The sequence below is a fragment of the Aricia agestis genome, chromosome Z (assembly GCF_905147365.1).
Source record: "Aricia agestis chromosome Z, ilAriAges1.1, whole genome shotgun sequence".
Classification (NCBI taxonomy): Eukaryota; Metazoa; Arthropoda; class Insecta; order Lepidoptera; family Lycaenidae; genus Aricia; species Aricia agestis.
The window spans coordinates 1,926,327-1,944,511 of NC_056428.1; the positions used below are offsets into that span (position 1 = coordinate 1,926,327).

General features: G+C 37.2%; 1 protein-coding gene across 3 annotated transcripts in view; it reads right to left on the reverse strand.

The window, feature by feature from the left end:
• The window catches only part of LOC121739116 (adenylate cyclase type 2), a 192,962-nt gene that overhangs the window by 135,812 nt on the left and 38,965 nt on the right, over window positions 1-18,185 (reverse strand). For 2 of the 3 annotated variants that reach the window (XM_042131445.1, XM_042131443.1), the window contains exon 1: window positions 11,695-11,782. The exons of the other annotated variant lie outside the window; for it this stretch is intronic. In XM_042131445.1, the coding sequence (XP_041987379.1) occupies window positions 11,695-11,719 (25 nt within the window). In that variant the 5' untranslated portion in view covers window positions 11,720-11,782. Of the gene's footprint in view, window positions 1-11,694; window positions 11,783-18,185 lie in introns of those variants that run through there. 3 annotated transcript variants of the gene reach the window in all.

Below are 18,185 nucleotides of genomic sequence, written 5' to 3' on the forward strand. Positions count from 1 at the left end.
TGAGCTTTAAAATTTGGCATAAAATATAAAGTTTAATTTAAAAAAATGAAATATTATGTGTAATGAAATACTTATTGTGTGCACACTGCACAGCTGTTTTGATTTAAGGGGTACCAGGGTTTTTTTTATAAAAGCTTTTGACACCAATTTTGTTGACATTGCGCGCTATAAAGTGAAGTCCACGCGGACGAAGTCGCGGGCAACAGCTAGTATTATAATACGCTTAAGATTGGCTCCGTTCAAAACTTCAATCAATCAACCACGCTAATACATCAATTAATTATTTTCAAAAAACTTAAAGACCAGGTTATACAAGTGATTGCAAATGTATAATTATGTTGATATAGAACATAGTATATATTAAGTCTATGATATAGAATCTATAGCATGATTTAAAAAGAGCTATTTAAAAAGAAAAAAAGAAAAAATTAAATTGACAGACTTGCAGCCTGCATTACGTTATCGCGCGTAAAATTTAGTATGTATCTGTATTGTAGTTTCAAGTTACGGCTGAGTTACACTACCGTATTATGTTGTAACACAGTTACAAAAGGACAGTAATAAAAGCACTCCTATTTACCAAATTAGAAACGTGACCGCGTTGTTATTGTTTTAATAAAGAAAGTTACTGTATAAATATTATACTACGTGAGGAGATCAGATCAGGGCCTGAGGTTTTTGGGATAAGCTAAGAGCTTAGGACTGGACGTAGAGTAGAAAATCTGACAAAGTAAAACATTTTCCTAGACCTTGAATGGAGATTTTTTCCATACGAATTGTTCTTATATTATATACAAACGCAGTAATAAAAAAAGTATTTAATAATTGCATTATTGGTCGTAGTCGAATATATTTTTCTATTCTTGTACGGGAAAATTCAACGTGACCCTCTGGTAGTATAAAATTCTCGTGTCACGGCGTGCGTGGTTGAACACCTCTGAAACGGCTCGACCGATTTTCGTGAATCTTAGCGAGCATATCGGCTAGGGTTGAGAATCGGACAACATCTAGTTTTTATATTGATAAGACGTGCATTTTTTGAATAAATAGTAAATTATTACAGCTCGAGACTGAATGCGACCATTGTTTGTGTGACGGGATAGCGATGGACGTTGCCATGGTGCCATACTTATTTAGTCACCCAAATAAAATATTATGGGCGAACACTGACATATAAGTACCACGTACGTACGTACGTACGTGCTAAGTTTATTACCTCTGTGTGAGCGAAATACTTTATATTAGGGCAAAGTAACGTTTGCTGGAACTGCAGCTAGTTTTTTTTTCTTATAAAATATAACATACCAACTGGACGTTCCGCGCGGCTTGGCGCACGTAAATTAGGAATTTCACAGACAAATTAGCCCACAAAATATAGCCTATGAACTTATGATCCTTTCCGTGGTCTACTTTTTATTTATGCCAAATAAATTAAAAATTGCTCCAGTAGTTCGTGAGATAAGCCCTTTCAAATAATTTTCCCCGTTTTTTTTTTCACATTTTACTGTTTCTTCGCTCGTATTAGTTTTAGCGTGATTATAATATACAGCCTTTCTCGATAAATGACCTATCTAATCTAAAATAAGGAAGCTCCGATTTTAAAAATCAAAAAGATTTTTTAAAATCGGATCTTGCTGAGATTAGCGCGTACAAACAAACAAACAAGCTCTTCAGCTTTATTATTATAAAATAAAGCTGAAGAGCTTGTTCAGCTTTATTATCTATATATATAAAACTCAAAGGTGACTGACTGACTGATTGACATAGTGATCTATCAACGCACAGCCATAACCACTGGACGGATCGGGCTGAAATTTGGCATGCAGGTAGATGTTATGACGTAGGCATCCGCTAAGAAAGAATTTTGATAAATTCCAACCCCCTTGGGGTTCAAATAGGGAATGAAAGTTTGTATATAATAATACTTCTAAACGCGAGCGAAGCCGCGGGCAAAAGCTCGTTATAAAATAAAGCTGAAGCACAAATATTAGTATATAAAGCAACTTTTTCAGCGCTGCTACTTTTACACTAAACTCTATAGTAACTTTGTAGTTATAGTAGCATTAAGAATGCGCTGACCGCTGTAACCTGTAGCCAATTTTCTCAATAAAAATCCTTCAGCTACACGTGCAAACACTTTAAAACGAATTGCATTCTCCTGGACAATTAAACCGCTATTGACCTTTTCGTCGAGTGGCCCGCACTCCGCTAATGAAACCGAATAATTACTGTCAAGGCGTTCCTTAATTACCCTCACTTCTGTTGCTGGGATGACACAAATATAGCTCAGAGTAGACGAGTAAAAAATTTTCGTCGAAATACTATTATATGGAGAATAACAAAATCACAAACCTAACCTCGCTGAACGAGTTTCGTGTCAAATAAATTTGACATAGGGCTCACAGTGTAGTCATAACAAATCCCGTCAATTTTTACGGATAATTCATCTTTTTATAAGTATGCCTTTTATACTATCAACCCCATTAACTTTAACTGTTAAGTCTGTTAACAAAAAATTCATGGTGCAACAGACATGAGTCAAGTTTTGTGGTCATTATTACCAAAATTAACTTTTAGGGTCAATGCAGACCGCAACGTGACGCGTAGTCAGAGTATTAATTTATTGAAAATCTTTATTTATTATTAATTTCTACCACAATACAAAAAAAACACATATACAATCATTATGATGCTTAGTTTAAAATTATAGTAGGAGACTGGTGCCCTTACTAGGTTGCCCTGTGTTAAGGGGTCACCAGGCCCCCCCTCAGAAGGTATTATTGAATCGTGTCTAACATAATTTATATTTTAGAGGTAAAGTAAGAGTAGACAACTAGACAGAATTATGTCTATTGTTGCGTAGTTATGCATTTCTGGATTTGACAGATTTGCAAGACGTCTCACCGCTCTCACGCTCACGAAATCTGTCAATTCAATGCATCTACGCGTTGCGTTGCGGTCTGATATATTAGGCTGAATGTAATATCTTCTTGTAAGTATATAAAATTCTCGTGTCACAATGTTAGTCACCGTACTCCTCCGAAACAGCTTTACTGATTTGTACCAAATTGTTGAATACATAATAGTAAATTATTACAACTCGAGACTGACGGCGACCGACGGTGAGTTTCGTACATTAATTGGCAAAGTTATACCGCACTGCAAATGTTTTGAACTGTGTACTCCAAGCTTCATATTGTTATGCGAGATGTTTTCATACGTACTGAAACATGATGTTTTATCCAAAGCAGTTGAGAATTTAATAATCTGCCGACTGCTTATCATTTAATTTAATGAGGACAAATAATATCAGCAAATACTAAATAATATAATATTTTGGATGCTTAACACCACGTCCTTCTGGCCCAGTGGTAAGTAGGAAATAAAAATACTTTTATACTATACACATATTTCAGAATTTTATTAAACAATACACATTACACATAATATTATTTAATAGACATGACCCAGGAACATCGAAAACTTTTTGTTCCGTCGGCGAAATTCTATCCCGCGACCCTCGGCTTTAGCGCTGACAACACGCTCAACCACTGAGCCACAGAGGTCGTTAAATACTTGTACTGATAAGTGATAACTGATAAGTTTAAATAAAATATGTAAAATAATGTCGATACCTATGTCACGCGCGTCCAGTGGCATAATTTACTGATCCGATTTTAATTTGTTGTTTTAAAAACTACTGATAGTTTAGCAGCAATGCATATACATTATAAATAGTACATACAGAAATCATTACACTAATGCTTTTTAGCTTCAACGTAGTCGGGTAAAAAGAGTACTTCCAGTTCTGTTATTTCATTCCAATTTCCACAATTTACAGCATCAATCCAACCCGCACTGTATCAAACTTAAAAATTATATTTATCACAAACACAGGAAAAGAAAACATTTTTGATTTACCAAACTTCTTATCTACCACCTGTTAACGCCACTCCGACGTTGACAACTTAATCTGCAGAACTCATATCAGTCCTCTGGGCCAAGCCAAGAGATAAGTCCAAATTTTCAAACAAATTTTGACACCTTGGAATAGTTATCATGGATAATTATAAGAAAAGATCTTTCGACAGAGCAGAGCGCTTCGACCAGGCTGAAGCAAAACAATGACTATGTATATGTCGCGTCATTTTCAAAAACATCGATAGCGCGATTCAGAATTGTACACTTAGTCCGCAACAATTTGATACTTGGGTGTTTCATCTCGCGGCTCGTAATAAAATCATTAGTCTTGACATTAACCTCGCGACAGTGACTTCAAGGTAAAAATAGTTAAAACACAAGATACGCTGGCCTTCTGCCAAGTGGATCTGGTTCATCTATTTTATATCTTAACTCATGGTGTTATGGTCTCAATTGACGTAACGGGATGTGGCATCTTCCGTGGTTAATTTGGCATGTAATATTGCATGTCTCCAATCCTTTTATAGAAGTCGAAATCGAGAGATCTATAAAAGGTGAAGAAGAAGAAGAAAGTCATGATAAGCCATACCTTATATCTGACAGAAAAACCTTCATGCAAGAAAATTACCAGCTTCTATGTCACTCTCATATTTTGACAGTCAAATTGGCCCCAAACATTCCTTGGTTACTGTTGCCCGCTGCTTCCTTGTCGCATGAAATCATCTTTTAACGCTCTTAATCGTAGCTTTTGCAGCACTGAAACTATTTCGTCAAACTTAGAGTAGGTATCTCATATTATTTTCGGATGCTAAATTTCATCCACCTTTATTCAGGGGTACAATCGTGAAAACTGACTTTTTGCATTTGACGACCTCTGTGGCTCAATGGTTGAGCATAAAATAAAAATAAAACATTAAATATATTTCCGTTGTCTGGTACACGTAATACAAGTCCTTCTATTACTAGGCCCAGACTGACGTGGTGTACAGCGTCCGTAGATTACTATATTTGATTATGGAAGAGCGAAGAAAGAAAGCATTTATCGCAGAAAGAATAATTCTTAAACAGTTTCTCTTACAAAGATGCCGTAAAGAAGTGAATCCATTAAATTATGTCCTAAAGCTGACAAATGTAATGTATGTCCTACGCACGTTTTCCTTTGTGCAACTGATAGCTCCTTATCCTTATAAGAATGTAACCTGGAACTGGCCATCCACATAATATAACATTACACAATAATATTTATTTAATTTTTAATCATCCTCCTCCTTTTCTATTTTTTAATTACTTTAACAAAATATTGTATCAATACCAATATCAGAAATGTGAAAGTGAGTCTGTCTGTAACCTCTTCACGCCCAAACCGCTGAACTAATTTTGCTGAAATTTGGTTTGGAGATAGTTTGATTCCAGGGAAAGACGTAGAGTACTTTTTATCATGGAAAAATATACGTGCTCACGCGATAAACGAAATTTGGCGCAATTGAGTTGTGGGCGTCATCTTGTTTGGAATATAGGCGAGACCGCACTAAGGCGACACTATGCGACAGCGATACTATACGACATGAAACGTCAGGCCCTTTAGCCTAGACGTTTTCGCCGATCAAAATGTATGGGATTGTCGTTCGATGATATGAAGTTGACGTTCGACTCGTCTAAAGCTTGTCACACACAGACCAGGTAATGTAAAGATGTATATTATAGCACGATACATCTCGATACATCTCAATACATCTTTCTATAGAAATCGTCAGGAGACCACACACAGTAGCTATAATGTATATTTTTACATTTTCGTATCTTAAGATACCGAGCTATATGAAAATATACATTTATAATTTGATACATCTAAATACATCTCAATATATTTCTGTATATTACGATACATCTCTTCTCTATATGGGGTGTTCAAAAATTCTGTGATTACACAGAAATTTTACAGATACACACAATGTTGCCACTTGCCACCTTAGCACAGCACTTCACAGCAGGTACTGCAGGCAGTCTGTTCCCCAGAGCCAATATTTTCAATCAAATATCTTCAATCCACATCATTCTGGTTTTGGCACAATATGTAACAATGCGCGCATCAAAATTACAATCCGAATCATCTTCTGATGAACTATCTAGTGAATCTAATAGCAAGTAACTCGAAAGGCCATAGTATTACAACATTAAAAATAAGAACAGCCTGTATAACACTTTAGCAGCTGAAATGTGCGTCAAGCGGGGCGTATAGCATTGAAATGTAGGGAAAGATACATTACATTACCTGTGTGTGTGTGATACATTAATATAATGTAAAGATATACATCCCGGGATGTAATGTACATTAATATACATTAACTGCTCTGTCTGTGACAACCTTAATATCAATTCCATACATTTTTATCGACGCATCTTTAAATAATCAATAAAGAAAAAGTCTTGGCTAGAAACTCAGTTCCATGAAATGCACTGAAATGACAAAACTAAAATATATAAAATAATCGTCGCGTGTCACCTAGCTTTATTTCCGTGTGAACTGACCCTTATATAAATGTTTCTTTCGGTTTGTATATTTGTGACACGGAAGGACAAACGATAATCCTCTGATCTGTGCCAATTTTGATCCAGATTTAATCCAAAAGTAATCCCTCAGTGCCATTAAACTTGGCCTATATTCGAATGTCAGCTTGTCAAATATGATGGGACAAGATGGGGACAACTCAGAGCATATTAATTTTTATAGTCTGTCGACAAGAGTTATAATGCTCTGAATCCCAGTTAGTGTGAAGAGTTAAGAGGAATCCACACCACCGTTTTTCCATACAAACGTTGTCCCCTGTTTCCTCCCTGGATAATGCCGGTAGAGTTATGATTTTTTTCCTGAATATCTATGGCCACTATTAGCATGTCCCTATGTTTTCTTTTTTTTCATAATTTTATTATTAAAAAAGATAAGAACGTCCAAAAACCCAAAAAAACGGCCAGATTTTCCTCTGTGTTCAAACACCCAGAAAACAAAACTGGCTAAAATATACAAAAAAAAATAAAACACAGGAACACAGCTCAAGCCTTGCTTTAATTTTTAATGAAAAAAGTACTTAAATCGTTATATTAAGTTTTGGAGAAGGAATCAGCGGACAACGAATCGAAGATTTTCTGTTCTTTTATTAGAACTTTTGTCGTGTTGTCTCTATCGCGCTCTGCGGTGGGAGACTTGAGATTGGTGAGACAGCAATACATTTTCAAATACCTACCTATTTTAAATTTCTCTCGCCCCTGGTGTATCCTCTTAAGAGAAAACAGACAGATTAACCTACGAGTATGCCTTTTCCCGGGGTTCAAAGTGTCTCCATACAATATTACGTCGTAAATCAAGTCAGAGGTTGAAGCATTTAGAGACAGTTAGACCGATATAGTTTATATTATCGTTGTGTTATTATGCATAACTACAATAGTTGATTCAATCTTCAAATCATCAGTTTCTATGAGGTTAATGACTTCAACATCTTAAAGAGGGCAATTTTTCCCCCATATTTAATTAGTTTTCTGCCTCCGTGCCTTACCATTAGAACTTGTTGGATATCCGTAATTGATTTTATTTCATAAAACGTAAAAATCTACGTTTTGTCGATACAAATCCCAAGAATAGTAGTTCCCTAGGGTTAATGTTTTGAGGATAATTTAAAATTAATGAATTAATCACGCACACATAAAAGAAAAGCACATATAATTACACACACAAAGGCTTATTACTGAATAGCAATTCCTTGGTATTTATTATTAATGAGACCATTAATTTAAAGTTATCCTCATGTCAGCCATCACATACTAACATGAATAACTGATGTGTATGTAATGAAGATGTCAGGATATAACCCATTATTCAAGAAGGCTTATTACGTCGATCGTGGGAATCACAGACACAATAGACATTCAATTGGTTTGCGGCACCCGTATGCCGCTTGGGAGTTGATAGGTTATAACTTATAGTTCCTATATGCTCTATTACTTTATTTCGGATATTCTACAACAATGATCCTTACCTGCCTGCCTGCAAAACCTTTGCGCCAAAATTCATTTACCGCTCGGGAACATATATTTTTCTGGGATATAATGTATCCTTAGATGTCCCTTCACGAAACTCAAATTATCTCCATACAAATTTCAGCAAAATCAGTTCAGCGGTTTGGGCGTGAAGAGGTAACAGATAGACAGATACACTTTCACATTTATAAATATTAGTATGGATGTTAGAAGTAAAATAAACCTAGATGAACTGTATACTCTAGTCTCTTAGATAGCTTTCTCTACAGCCGAGAAAAGCTCAGATATAATATAAGATTTTTCATATTACGAGTATTTTGTTTGTTGTCTAGTGGTCTAAAGCTTGGGTATCAACTATCAACGCAGTCGTCGTAGTTTCGATTCTCGCGTTGAAACCTAACAATTTAATCGTGCCCAAAAGTGTACGCAATACACAAGGATATTCCATTCCTTTATTATCACAACTTAGATGAATAACCTAAAGATCGGAAAAAGTTATAAATACAAAAAAGATGTAGCTCCAATATAATTTAAACATATTCCTGCTAACCCCAAAGCGAGCTGAATGTTAACATAATTTCAAGTTAAAGTAGAATCAAGTCAAGATAACAAAGATAGATGTCGAACATTTCTATCACTTCTCATTCTGGAGAATGAAGGATTCAGGAAGATCAATGCTAAGTACCGTTCGATTTTCTTATGATAGAAGAGGAATACGTTTTACCATAGAAAAAAAAATACTTTCAAAATAAATTCCCAAAATATTATCTGTATTAACTACGAACATAAACAACCTCTATCATTATGTAATGCACCACTGAATATGGTAACAAAGTTTAAATATCTTGGCCACTGGGTCTCCGACAACCTAAGTGATAATCTAGACTTAGAGCGGGAGCGTAGGGCGTTGGCTGTCCGCTGTAATATGCTGGCCCGAAGGTTTGCGCGTTGTAGTGAACCAGTAAAAATAACTGTTTAAGGCTTATTGTCAATCATTTTACACGTGCAGCCTTTGGACCAGCTATACGCAGAGGGCATACAACGCGCTATGCGTGCAATATAATGACGCGTTTAGGGTAGTGATGCGGCTGCCCAGGTTTTGTAGCGCATCCGGCATGTTTGCGGAGGCGGGCGTTGATGACTTTTATGCAAACGTTATAAAAAGATGCGCATCGTTGATGAACAGGCTCCAGGCAAGCCCCAACACTATCCTAAGCGTGTTGGCATGCAGGTGGGACTCCCCACTGCTGCGGCATTGGATAGGCCTGCATGCGCCTCAAGCTAGGTGCAACTTATTATGAAATATGGAAACAACTAACCTTACTAACATAATTTTTAAGATAAAATATTGTAACTAACAAAACTAACACTACCACTAACACTACTAACTTAGTCTAAGAAAAATTGTTAGGTACTAACTTAATAACTAATACTTATGGATGTGTTGTCCGAAATAAATGATAATTATTATTATTATTATTAATTGCTGTAATTATACGTGGGAGAGCCATGCTTCGGCACGAATGGGCCGGCTCGACCGGAGAAATACCACGTCCTCGTGTTTCGTCGAGTGAGTGAGTTTACCGGAGGCCCAATCCCCTACCCTATTCCCTTCCATACCCTTCCCTATTCCGTTCCCTTCCCTACCCTCTCATATTACCCTATTCCCTATTAAAAGGCCGGCAACGCACCTGCAGCTCTTCTGATGCTGCGAGTGTCCATGGGCGACGGAAGTTGCTTTCCATCAGGTGACCCGTTTGCTCGTTTGCCCCCTTATATCATAAAAAAAAAATTAGTAATGTATTCAAAAGTAGAAAATAGTTTAGTAACTCACAGAATAATATGATCATTTTTATAGGTTAACAATATTTTTCTTAAAATTTAGGAATAATAAAAATATAGGACTCTATGTTTTTCAACTCCTAGAAAAGGAGATCTGTCAAGACAGTTTTAACGTATTGGACAAGGACAAAACAGGATATATTTATTGGTAAGGGACATAAAAGTAACGTTAAAGGGACGTAATCATAGACGTAAACGTAAATATAAAAACGTATAAATAATGGTTTATAGGTACCTAATAAATATATTATTATGTACTTTGTACAACCATCTAAACGCCTCTACAGAGCAAAACTTTTGCAAGAGTTTCTTTTTTCAGATATACGAGTATGTTAAAAGTAAACGTAGTCTTAAAGCTAAGAGCTAAGTTTCAAAATGATGATTTATGGAAAAAGCTTGTCCTTTTTCGGGAAATAATTTTTACTGGACTGATTTTATCTTTATGCCCTTTTTTCTCTATTATTCTTCCGCTTTGCTAAATTTCGAGGAAAAAAGGGTAGATTCAAACTTTCCAATAATAATTTGACCAGTTTGAAGGTTAAAGCCCATCACATACTCAGCTATAATAATTATATATTAATATACCGTACTATAAAATATATTTACCAGAAATATAATATATTATAGCTGAGTGTGCGGTCACGTGAAAATTAGTATAGAAAATTTTATATTATAGTAATATGCCTAGCTATAAAAATATAAATATATATTATAGCTAAGGCTTTAAGTTTAAACGGATAGAAATTTCAGAAAAATTGTGGGAAGTCTATTAACACTAAATAATTAATTATACGTCATGTAACAGATAAAAGTACGTCGGGACACATTGTATGTATAATTAAAATCTCGTGACTTATCGCTGTTAGTTTAAAAATGCCTTGAAATTAAATTAATTAAATGTTATGAAAATATTCGGTTCCTTTAAATTTAAAAATATTCGCTTAAAGTAATTAAATTAAAACAGTATTATAACAAATTAAAAATACAAAAATATTATGTCTAATATTTTCTATAAATATGGTATTTTAGCTTATACTATATTTATAGAAAATAATATTAGACATAATATTTTTATATTTTAATTGAATATATTAAAAACATTCAATATATCGTATTTGTTAATATAATTGTGTAGGTGAATATCAAAACCCGGCAAGTCACACCCATACTCGAAACTGAACTCTTGTCGATTTTATTGAATTTTGTGAGAAAAATGGAACAACGCAGTCTATTCAAATTAGTGTGGTGAATCCTGAAAGAGCAAAGAAGATGTCTGTGTCAAAAGTTAAAAAGAAAAATGCCGAGAATAAAGTAAAAAAAAACATATTTCTCGCAGCCGACTGGTTTAAATAGGCGTTCAATCAAACAGCTAGCCCTTTGACTGAACAACGCCATTGACATAGTGATCTATCAACGCGCAGCCCAAACCACTGGACGGATCGAGCTGAAATTTGGCATGCAGGTAGATGTTATGACGTAGGCATCCGCTAAGAAAGGATTTTGATAAATTCCAACCCCAAGGGGTTCAAATAGGGAATGAAAGTTTGTATATAATAATACTTCTTAACGCGAGCGAAGCCGCGGGCAAAAGCTCGTATAATATATATTTTATATTTACTTACCCTCAATTATCTCGATATTTATAAAATATTCTGATAACAAATAAAAAACACTCAACAGTTTTCAATAACCTCAGTTCTCATTGATTGGTACTAAAGTTATATGAGTGTGTTTCAATACAATAGAAACAATCATTTCCTTTTTTCCCCTTAAAACAGTTGTCAATATTCCCATAGATACACATAGGAATATTATGTTTCAGTATTTTTACATATTATATAGATTATAATATACTAGTATTTTTCAATCCACAAAAACAATGAAAACTTCAATACATACCCTCAATTTTCTCGATATCATCCATATTCACACAATATCACAGTTCACAACATCGCGAGAAACTTGAAGGCGCGAGCGACCGGCCTCCACCGGCGCACGACACAGACTGACGGGACGCGGGAAAACATGGAAAATTGACGAGGAAATTCGAGGGAAAACTATCGCTGGAATGAGGAGATGTTATGGTGAAAATTTTGATACGTGTATGAAGAAAATATTTATTTATTTCCATACATATTTCTACCAGACCTTGAGAAATTTACAAATTAAAACTTACTAACTTAACAATATTTAAAATATTATTGTACCTTAATATATTGAGGATGATACAGGAAAGTTTAGTGATCATTCGAAATTGAGAAAAAATAAGTGTGATTTGGGTAAAAAATTGGACAAAATTATATTGATTGTACTGTAAGTTCTTGTTGGTTTGAGTGTAACATAATACTTTTACAGTACAACAGATTTCTAGCGAAACTGGTTTATGAGTCAATGTAAAAATTTATTGAGAAAATAGTAAAAATATTCAAGAAAACATAACAAATATATTGTGTTTAGTGTGTCATTATAATAAGCAAATACCTCAGTGTTTATAAGTTATTAACACTGCAAAAGGCAAAATATAAATTATAATATTTATGTAAACTAGAGATCGCCCAATGGTCGAAATTCGACCTTAGTTTCAACGACATTAGGACTACTACCTATATTTTCTAAAAAATATTGACTTTTCATTTTTTTTCAACTCTTGCCTCTGGGACTCAGCTGATCTCAGACTGGCCGTGTAAGCATTGTCTAATAGTATCTTAGATTCAATAAAAAAAAGTATAATCCATTTTCAATTTGTCACCTTGTTGTCAACAGACTTCAACCATAAATAAAAGAGCATAATTCGTAGGCTTGTCACTCAAAAATCTGTCATTTCTCATGTGTGTGTGTTGTAGTGTGTGTAATGTTTTATTTGTTAAAAAAATGTATGATAAAAGCATAATTTCAAAATAATGCACTCCTTCACCATATAAACTATAACTGTGCAAAATTTCATGCACCTACGTTTCCCCATTTTTCGTAAAAAGGGTTACAAAGTTTTTCGCTTGCGTATATAGAATATTAATATAGAATATTAATATATAGATAAAACTATGACAGTATTTAAAGAAAACTATGAGGAAAACAAAATACTATTACGAATTATAAATAGAACATAAAATGCAGGAAACACTTTAAAAATAACGCTAATTTATTTTATACTTCCTACTTATTTATTATAACATAATCTTCGTCCCCACATTCGAAAATACTTTACAAATTACTTTCTTGACATTAAACTAATGTGTTTTATTCGATGGCTGCATTGAATTTGTTGAAAGTTTTTCCGTTGAGAAAAACATTTTTCAATATTTCTCGAAATATAATTAATGTCAATCTTGCTACATTATGGGGCATTACATTTTGTTTTGTTGACTGTAATAATTGTATTACGATCAACAAAACATTTTTTTGTTAGATTTATTTGGTAATTTTATCATAAGTATTATAGCAGTACCTTATATCTATACTCAGTTTTCGAGTTATATATAAAGGAGTTTATCTTTTTTTATAAAAAAACGGGGGCAATCGAGCTTACGGGTCACCTGATGAAAAGAAACTACCGTCGCTCATAAACACTCGGAACATTAGAAGAGCTGCAGGTGCGTTGCCGGTTATCATATCCACTATCGCTTTTAATTGGCTAGCCTCAATAAGTAATCAACAAAACTAGTGAAAAAGTACGGTCTAAACTACGCATCACAAAATCTATACTAATATTATAAATGCGAAAGTATCTCTGTCTGTCTGTCTGTCTGTCTCGCTTTCACCGATTGTAATGAAATTTTGTATACAGATAGTTTAAAGCCTGAGAAAGTACATAGGCTACTTTTTTACTGGAAAAAAGCGTTGTAAGGGGGTGAAAATGCGTAAATTTGTTCAAATTAAGTTAGTTCTAAAAATGCATACTAGATGGCGCCGTGCGTCGTGCGTACATCGCGCTAACGCTTGCCCAAAAGTCTTTCTATAAGAGGTGGTATTATCTTTCATCTGGCTTTAGATTTTTTTTTAATTGTTATTTCTATTTTACGTTATTTAAAAACTCAGTACTTTATCCATGCAGTGACGTAACCTTAAACCTATCGGCTATCAATGATAAGATATAGTTTATGGGTAAAGTTGTATAATTGGGGGGCTAAATAAGCTTAACAATTTGGCATAAAATGTAAAGTTTTATTAAAAAAATTGAAATATTATGTGCACACTGCAAAGCTGTTTTGATTTAAGGGGTACCAGGGTTTTTTTAATCGCTTTTGACACCAATTTTGTTGACTTCGCGCGCTATAAACTGAAGTCCACGCGGACGAAGTCGCGGGCAACAGCTAGTTTCCAATATTTCGTAGTTTTTTAACTATTTTTATTTTCATTGGTTATTTAGTTATTTGGGTAAGTATTTTTTATAGGTTCGAAATCATATTTTGTGCTAATTTTGTAGCATCAAACACTAAAGAGCAAAAATAGGCATTTGCATCCATTGTGGATGATTTATACAGAATGGTTACTTTGAACCATTCTGCTAATACTGGTGTGCTAAGGACAAGATTTTAAATGCCCGTATCGTTGCCCAAGCACATACGGCATTCCCGCAACATATTCAGCCTAGTCCAGAGGAACGAACAGGTCAATGCCAATAAAGAGCAAGCCGACAAAGGCCGGCAACGCCCTGCAGCTCTTCTGATGTTGCGAGTGTCCATGGGCGACGGCTGCTGCTTTCCATCAGGTGACCCGTTTGCTCGTTTGCCCCCTTATTTCATAAAAAAAAAAAACCTTCGGAATACGTAGGCTACGCAACGCTACGCTGCGCTATCGGGTATATCATACGTCTACGGTACGCTACGGTCACCCTACGCTGCTACGCCGTAGCTGATACGTAGACCTCTAACTTAGTAATTTAGGGTACATTATTTTCGGGTTTATTCATATTAATTTATTTATTCATTTATATACAAGGTGTAGCAAAACTAAGTGATAATACTTGAGGGTGTGTATAGGTCCCCTATATAGAGTTCGCTGTGAATAGCAGTGCTAGAAAAGTAACTTTTGTTTTACTTTTGTATGGAAAAATTTAGGACGCTGGAGCGATCGCCCATACAAGTCGCAAAATAAAATTTTCTCTTTCAGCGCTGCTATTTTCACATTGAATTCTATATATAAGGGACATCATACACAACCTAAAGTATTATTACCATATTTGTTACACAATAATACAATATTTCTCTTTTGATCAATATTGTAAGTCTAGACTTTAGACTTCTAGAGTCTAAACGATCTCGGTTTTACTAGAGTGCAACATACTTATTTATTTGCCTTATGCCTATACTATTTCAATTCTGGGCAAGGCCTTTCTTCCTTCTTCTATATCTGTCTTCTTCTAACGAGTAACGCCACCGCAAGCCAGCCTGACTTGTAGGGATTTCATTTAATTCATTTACTTTTAAACATACTTGGTATTTTTGAGACCAACTAAAAAAACTTTTAATCGTTTTACTTGCAAGAGCTATGAAATCTTAGTATATCAAAAGTCATATAAAAGTATATTTATTTAGCATTTTCGTATAAACTAGAGAGATCAAAGCGTTCAAAATAAACCGTTTACATAGAATTATAGCGATATAAATGTTATTACATTGTTTCATTGTGATTTCAGTCAATTATACCTGTTGCTATGATTGACTTTATAGTTCACACGAGACGCAAAGCGACGTATATTTATAGACGCTGTTTATTCATTTATTGATAAAGTACAACCACATCGCAAACATTTTTTACTTAAAACTAAAATACCAATTTGTATTATATCTAATGCATACGACAACTACGGTGTACATAATATTATTCATCAAAATTTAAATAAATAATATAAACAAATGAGTATCTTAATTTTTTCGTAAAAACTAAATATTTATCATTGTACACATTGAGATAAAATAATACTACTATTTATTTTATTATATTGAGCAAATATTTTAGTCATCGGAGATTGTAACCCAAGATTAATTATGTTTTGTTTATTGTTTATAGGAATATAAAATGTCTTAGTTATTTTATTTCTAGGATATATCATATATGGGGGCGATACCGGTCCGTCCATGTTCGTGTCCCTGGGCGCCTGGGTGCGCCGCCCCGCCCTTTACACGGGGTGAGGCACCCAGGATGGCTGAACGCCGGTCTTTGCTATTTTTCTTCTCTTTTTGTAGTATACCCTTCTTTTGTATTATTTTATTTTTGTTTCGCTATCGTTCACCACCTTTTCTTCACTATCTTTCAATTTTTGTTACACTCTTCTTTACACTATTGCTTGTTTGCGTGTGTATTTCTGTGAGTGTTTGTGCGATGGATGGGCCCGTGGGCCCCTAATCCAGGGTTTTTGGCGCCCGGCCGTGGGATGCGTTACGAGCAGGTGGCTACGTACCAAGGGCGCTGGGGCAGAATCACCCCTAACTGACACCAATATGGAAAACAAGCATGCGGATAATTCTCCCAGGGTGGGTACCGGCAATGCCGGAGAATCCCACACTCCCGCTTCGGCGGGGGATCGGGCCATGTATACTGGGGGCCCCAAACATGCTTTGAAGGAGAGGGGGAGGAATAACGACTTTGGCAACGATTTAATGGACGATGAAAGGCAATGCGATTTGGTAATGACGACGGCGAGCGAGGGTGGATCACGGGCGGCAACGCCCGCATCCATAGGCACGGGCTCTGGGTTCTTTCGAAGACCCGGAGGTGATAGCGGCGAGAGCGGTGATGAGTCCGCCGCCTCTCATAACCCGGGCGTAGACAGTGAGAGGGGAAGGACCCGGGCCACTTTCCGGCGCAAGAGGCGCGGTAGTGAGCTCGAAAATAGCCCGGAAAAAGACAGGGGAGCGGCCGCAAAGCCCTCCTCCAAACGCGGAAGAGGAAGACCGCCCATCACAGGGAAATATGTTGGCTTGTACAAGACCAAGAAGGATCTCCTCGACATCAAGCAGAGGGAACTTGACGTCGAGGTAGAGAAGGAACTACTGGACGTGACAAAGGGACTCCCGAACCTACGGTCCAACCGGCTGTCGGAGTCCTCACTCTCGGATCGCATAATGGCGGAAGACGAGGTCACAACGGCGAAACTTGGCGAGGCAATAACGCAGAGCCTTGCCGCCATCTCCGCTGTGACTCAGAAGTCGAAGAATCTTAAGGGAACCTCCATCGCGGCCCTTAAGAAAGCGTCCTGCACCATAAAGGAGGCGTGCGTTTGCCTTCTTAGCAGGACAGTATCGGAAGAGACGAGAGCCCTGGCGGCGGAAAACACACGCCTCTCCAGAGAGCTCGAGGTTATGAAGAAGGAGCTAGAGGCCGTCAAGCGTAAGCTCGCTGACGCCCAACCACAGTCTGCTCCGAATGTGGAAGAGCTATTGCAGCGAGCGCTGCGCGAGGCGGTCTCCGTGATGAACGCCCGCATGGACGCGCGCCTGGAGGGGCTGGAGGCCCGACTTTTACCGGAGCCTCGCCTGCGCCCTCCACTCGCCGCGGACAAAAAGAAGGAAAGCGCTGCCTCCACATCAGTCGCAAGGCCGCAGCTACCTGAAATGGAAAAAGAGATTCCGCCTACGCCGGGGCCATCAGTCTCTACATTGATGCCTCCGACGAATCCGGGTCCCAAACCAAAAAGGACAAAGAAGAGGCTAAAGTCTGCCGCCGCCGTCGAGGCTCCAACCGCGAGAAGCGATGCAACGACTGCGGCAGTTGCGACACAGCCAACAGCCTCTCCTTCATGGACAGAGGTAGTAAAGAGAGGGAAGACACCGATGAAGGCGGGAGACAGGAAAAAGACGCTGAAGAAGAAGGAGAAAAAGAAGAAGGAAAGACAGCTCCGCGCTCCGAAGACAGCAGCCGTAGTACTTACGCTGCTTCCGGATGCGGAGAAAAATGGCGTCACTTACCAGGACGTCATTGATAAGGCCAAGTTGCATCTGGACTTGACTGCACTCGACATCCCGGCGGTCAAATTTAAGCGGGCTATAACCGGTGCTCGTATGTACGAAGTCTCGGGGGCGGAATGTAAGGAGAGGGCCGACGCTCTGGCGAGCAAATTAAGAGAGATTGTCGGAGAGGACATGGTGCGCGTGTCCCGACCGCAAAAATGCGCCGAGCTCCGAATCACGGGTCTCGACGACTCTGCAACAGCGACAGAAATCACGGCTGCTGTCGCAAGGAAGGGTGGTTGTCGACCGGAAGATATCAGAGTCGGCGAGATCCGTGTAGACAGAAGAGGACGCGGTATGGCCTGGGTCAGGTGCCCGGTTGAGGCCGCCAAATTGGTGATGGCACCTCCTACCAGGGTGTGCGTCGGCTGGACGGTAGCGCAAGTGACCCTCCTGTCCCAGCGCACCATGAGATGCTTCCGGTGCCACGAAGAGGGACAT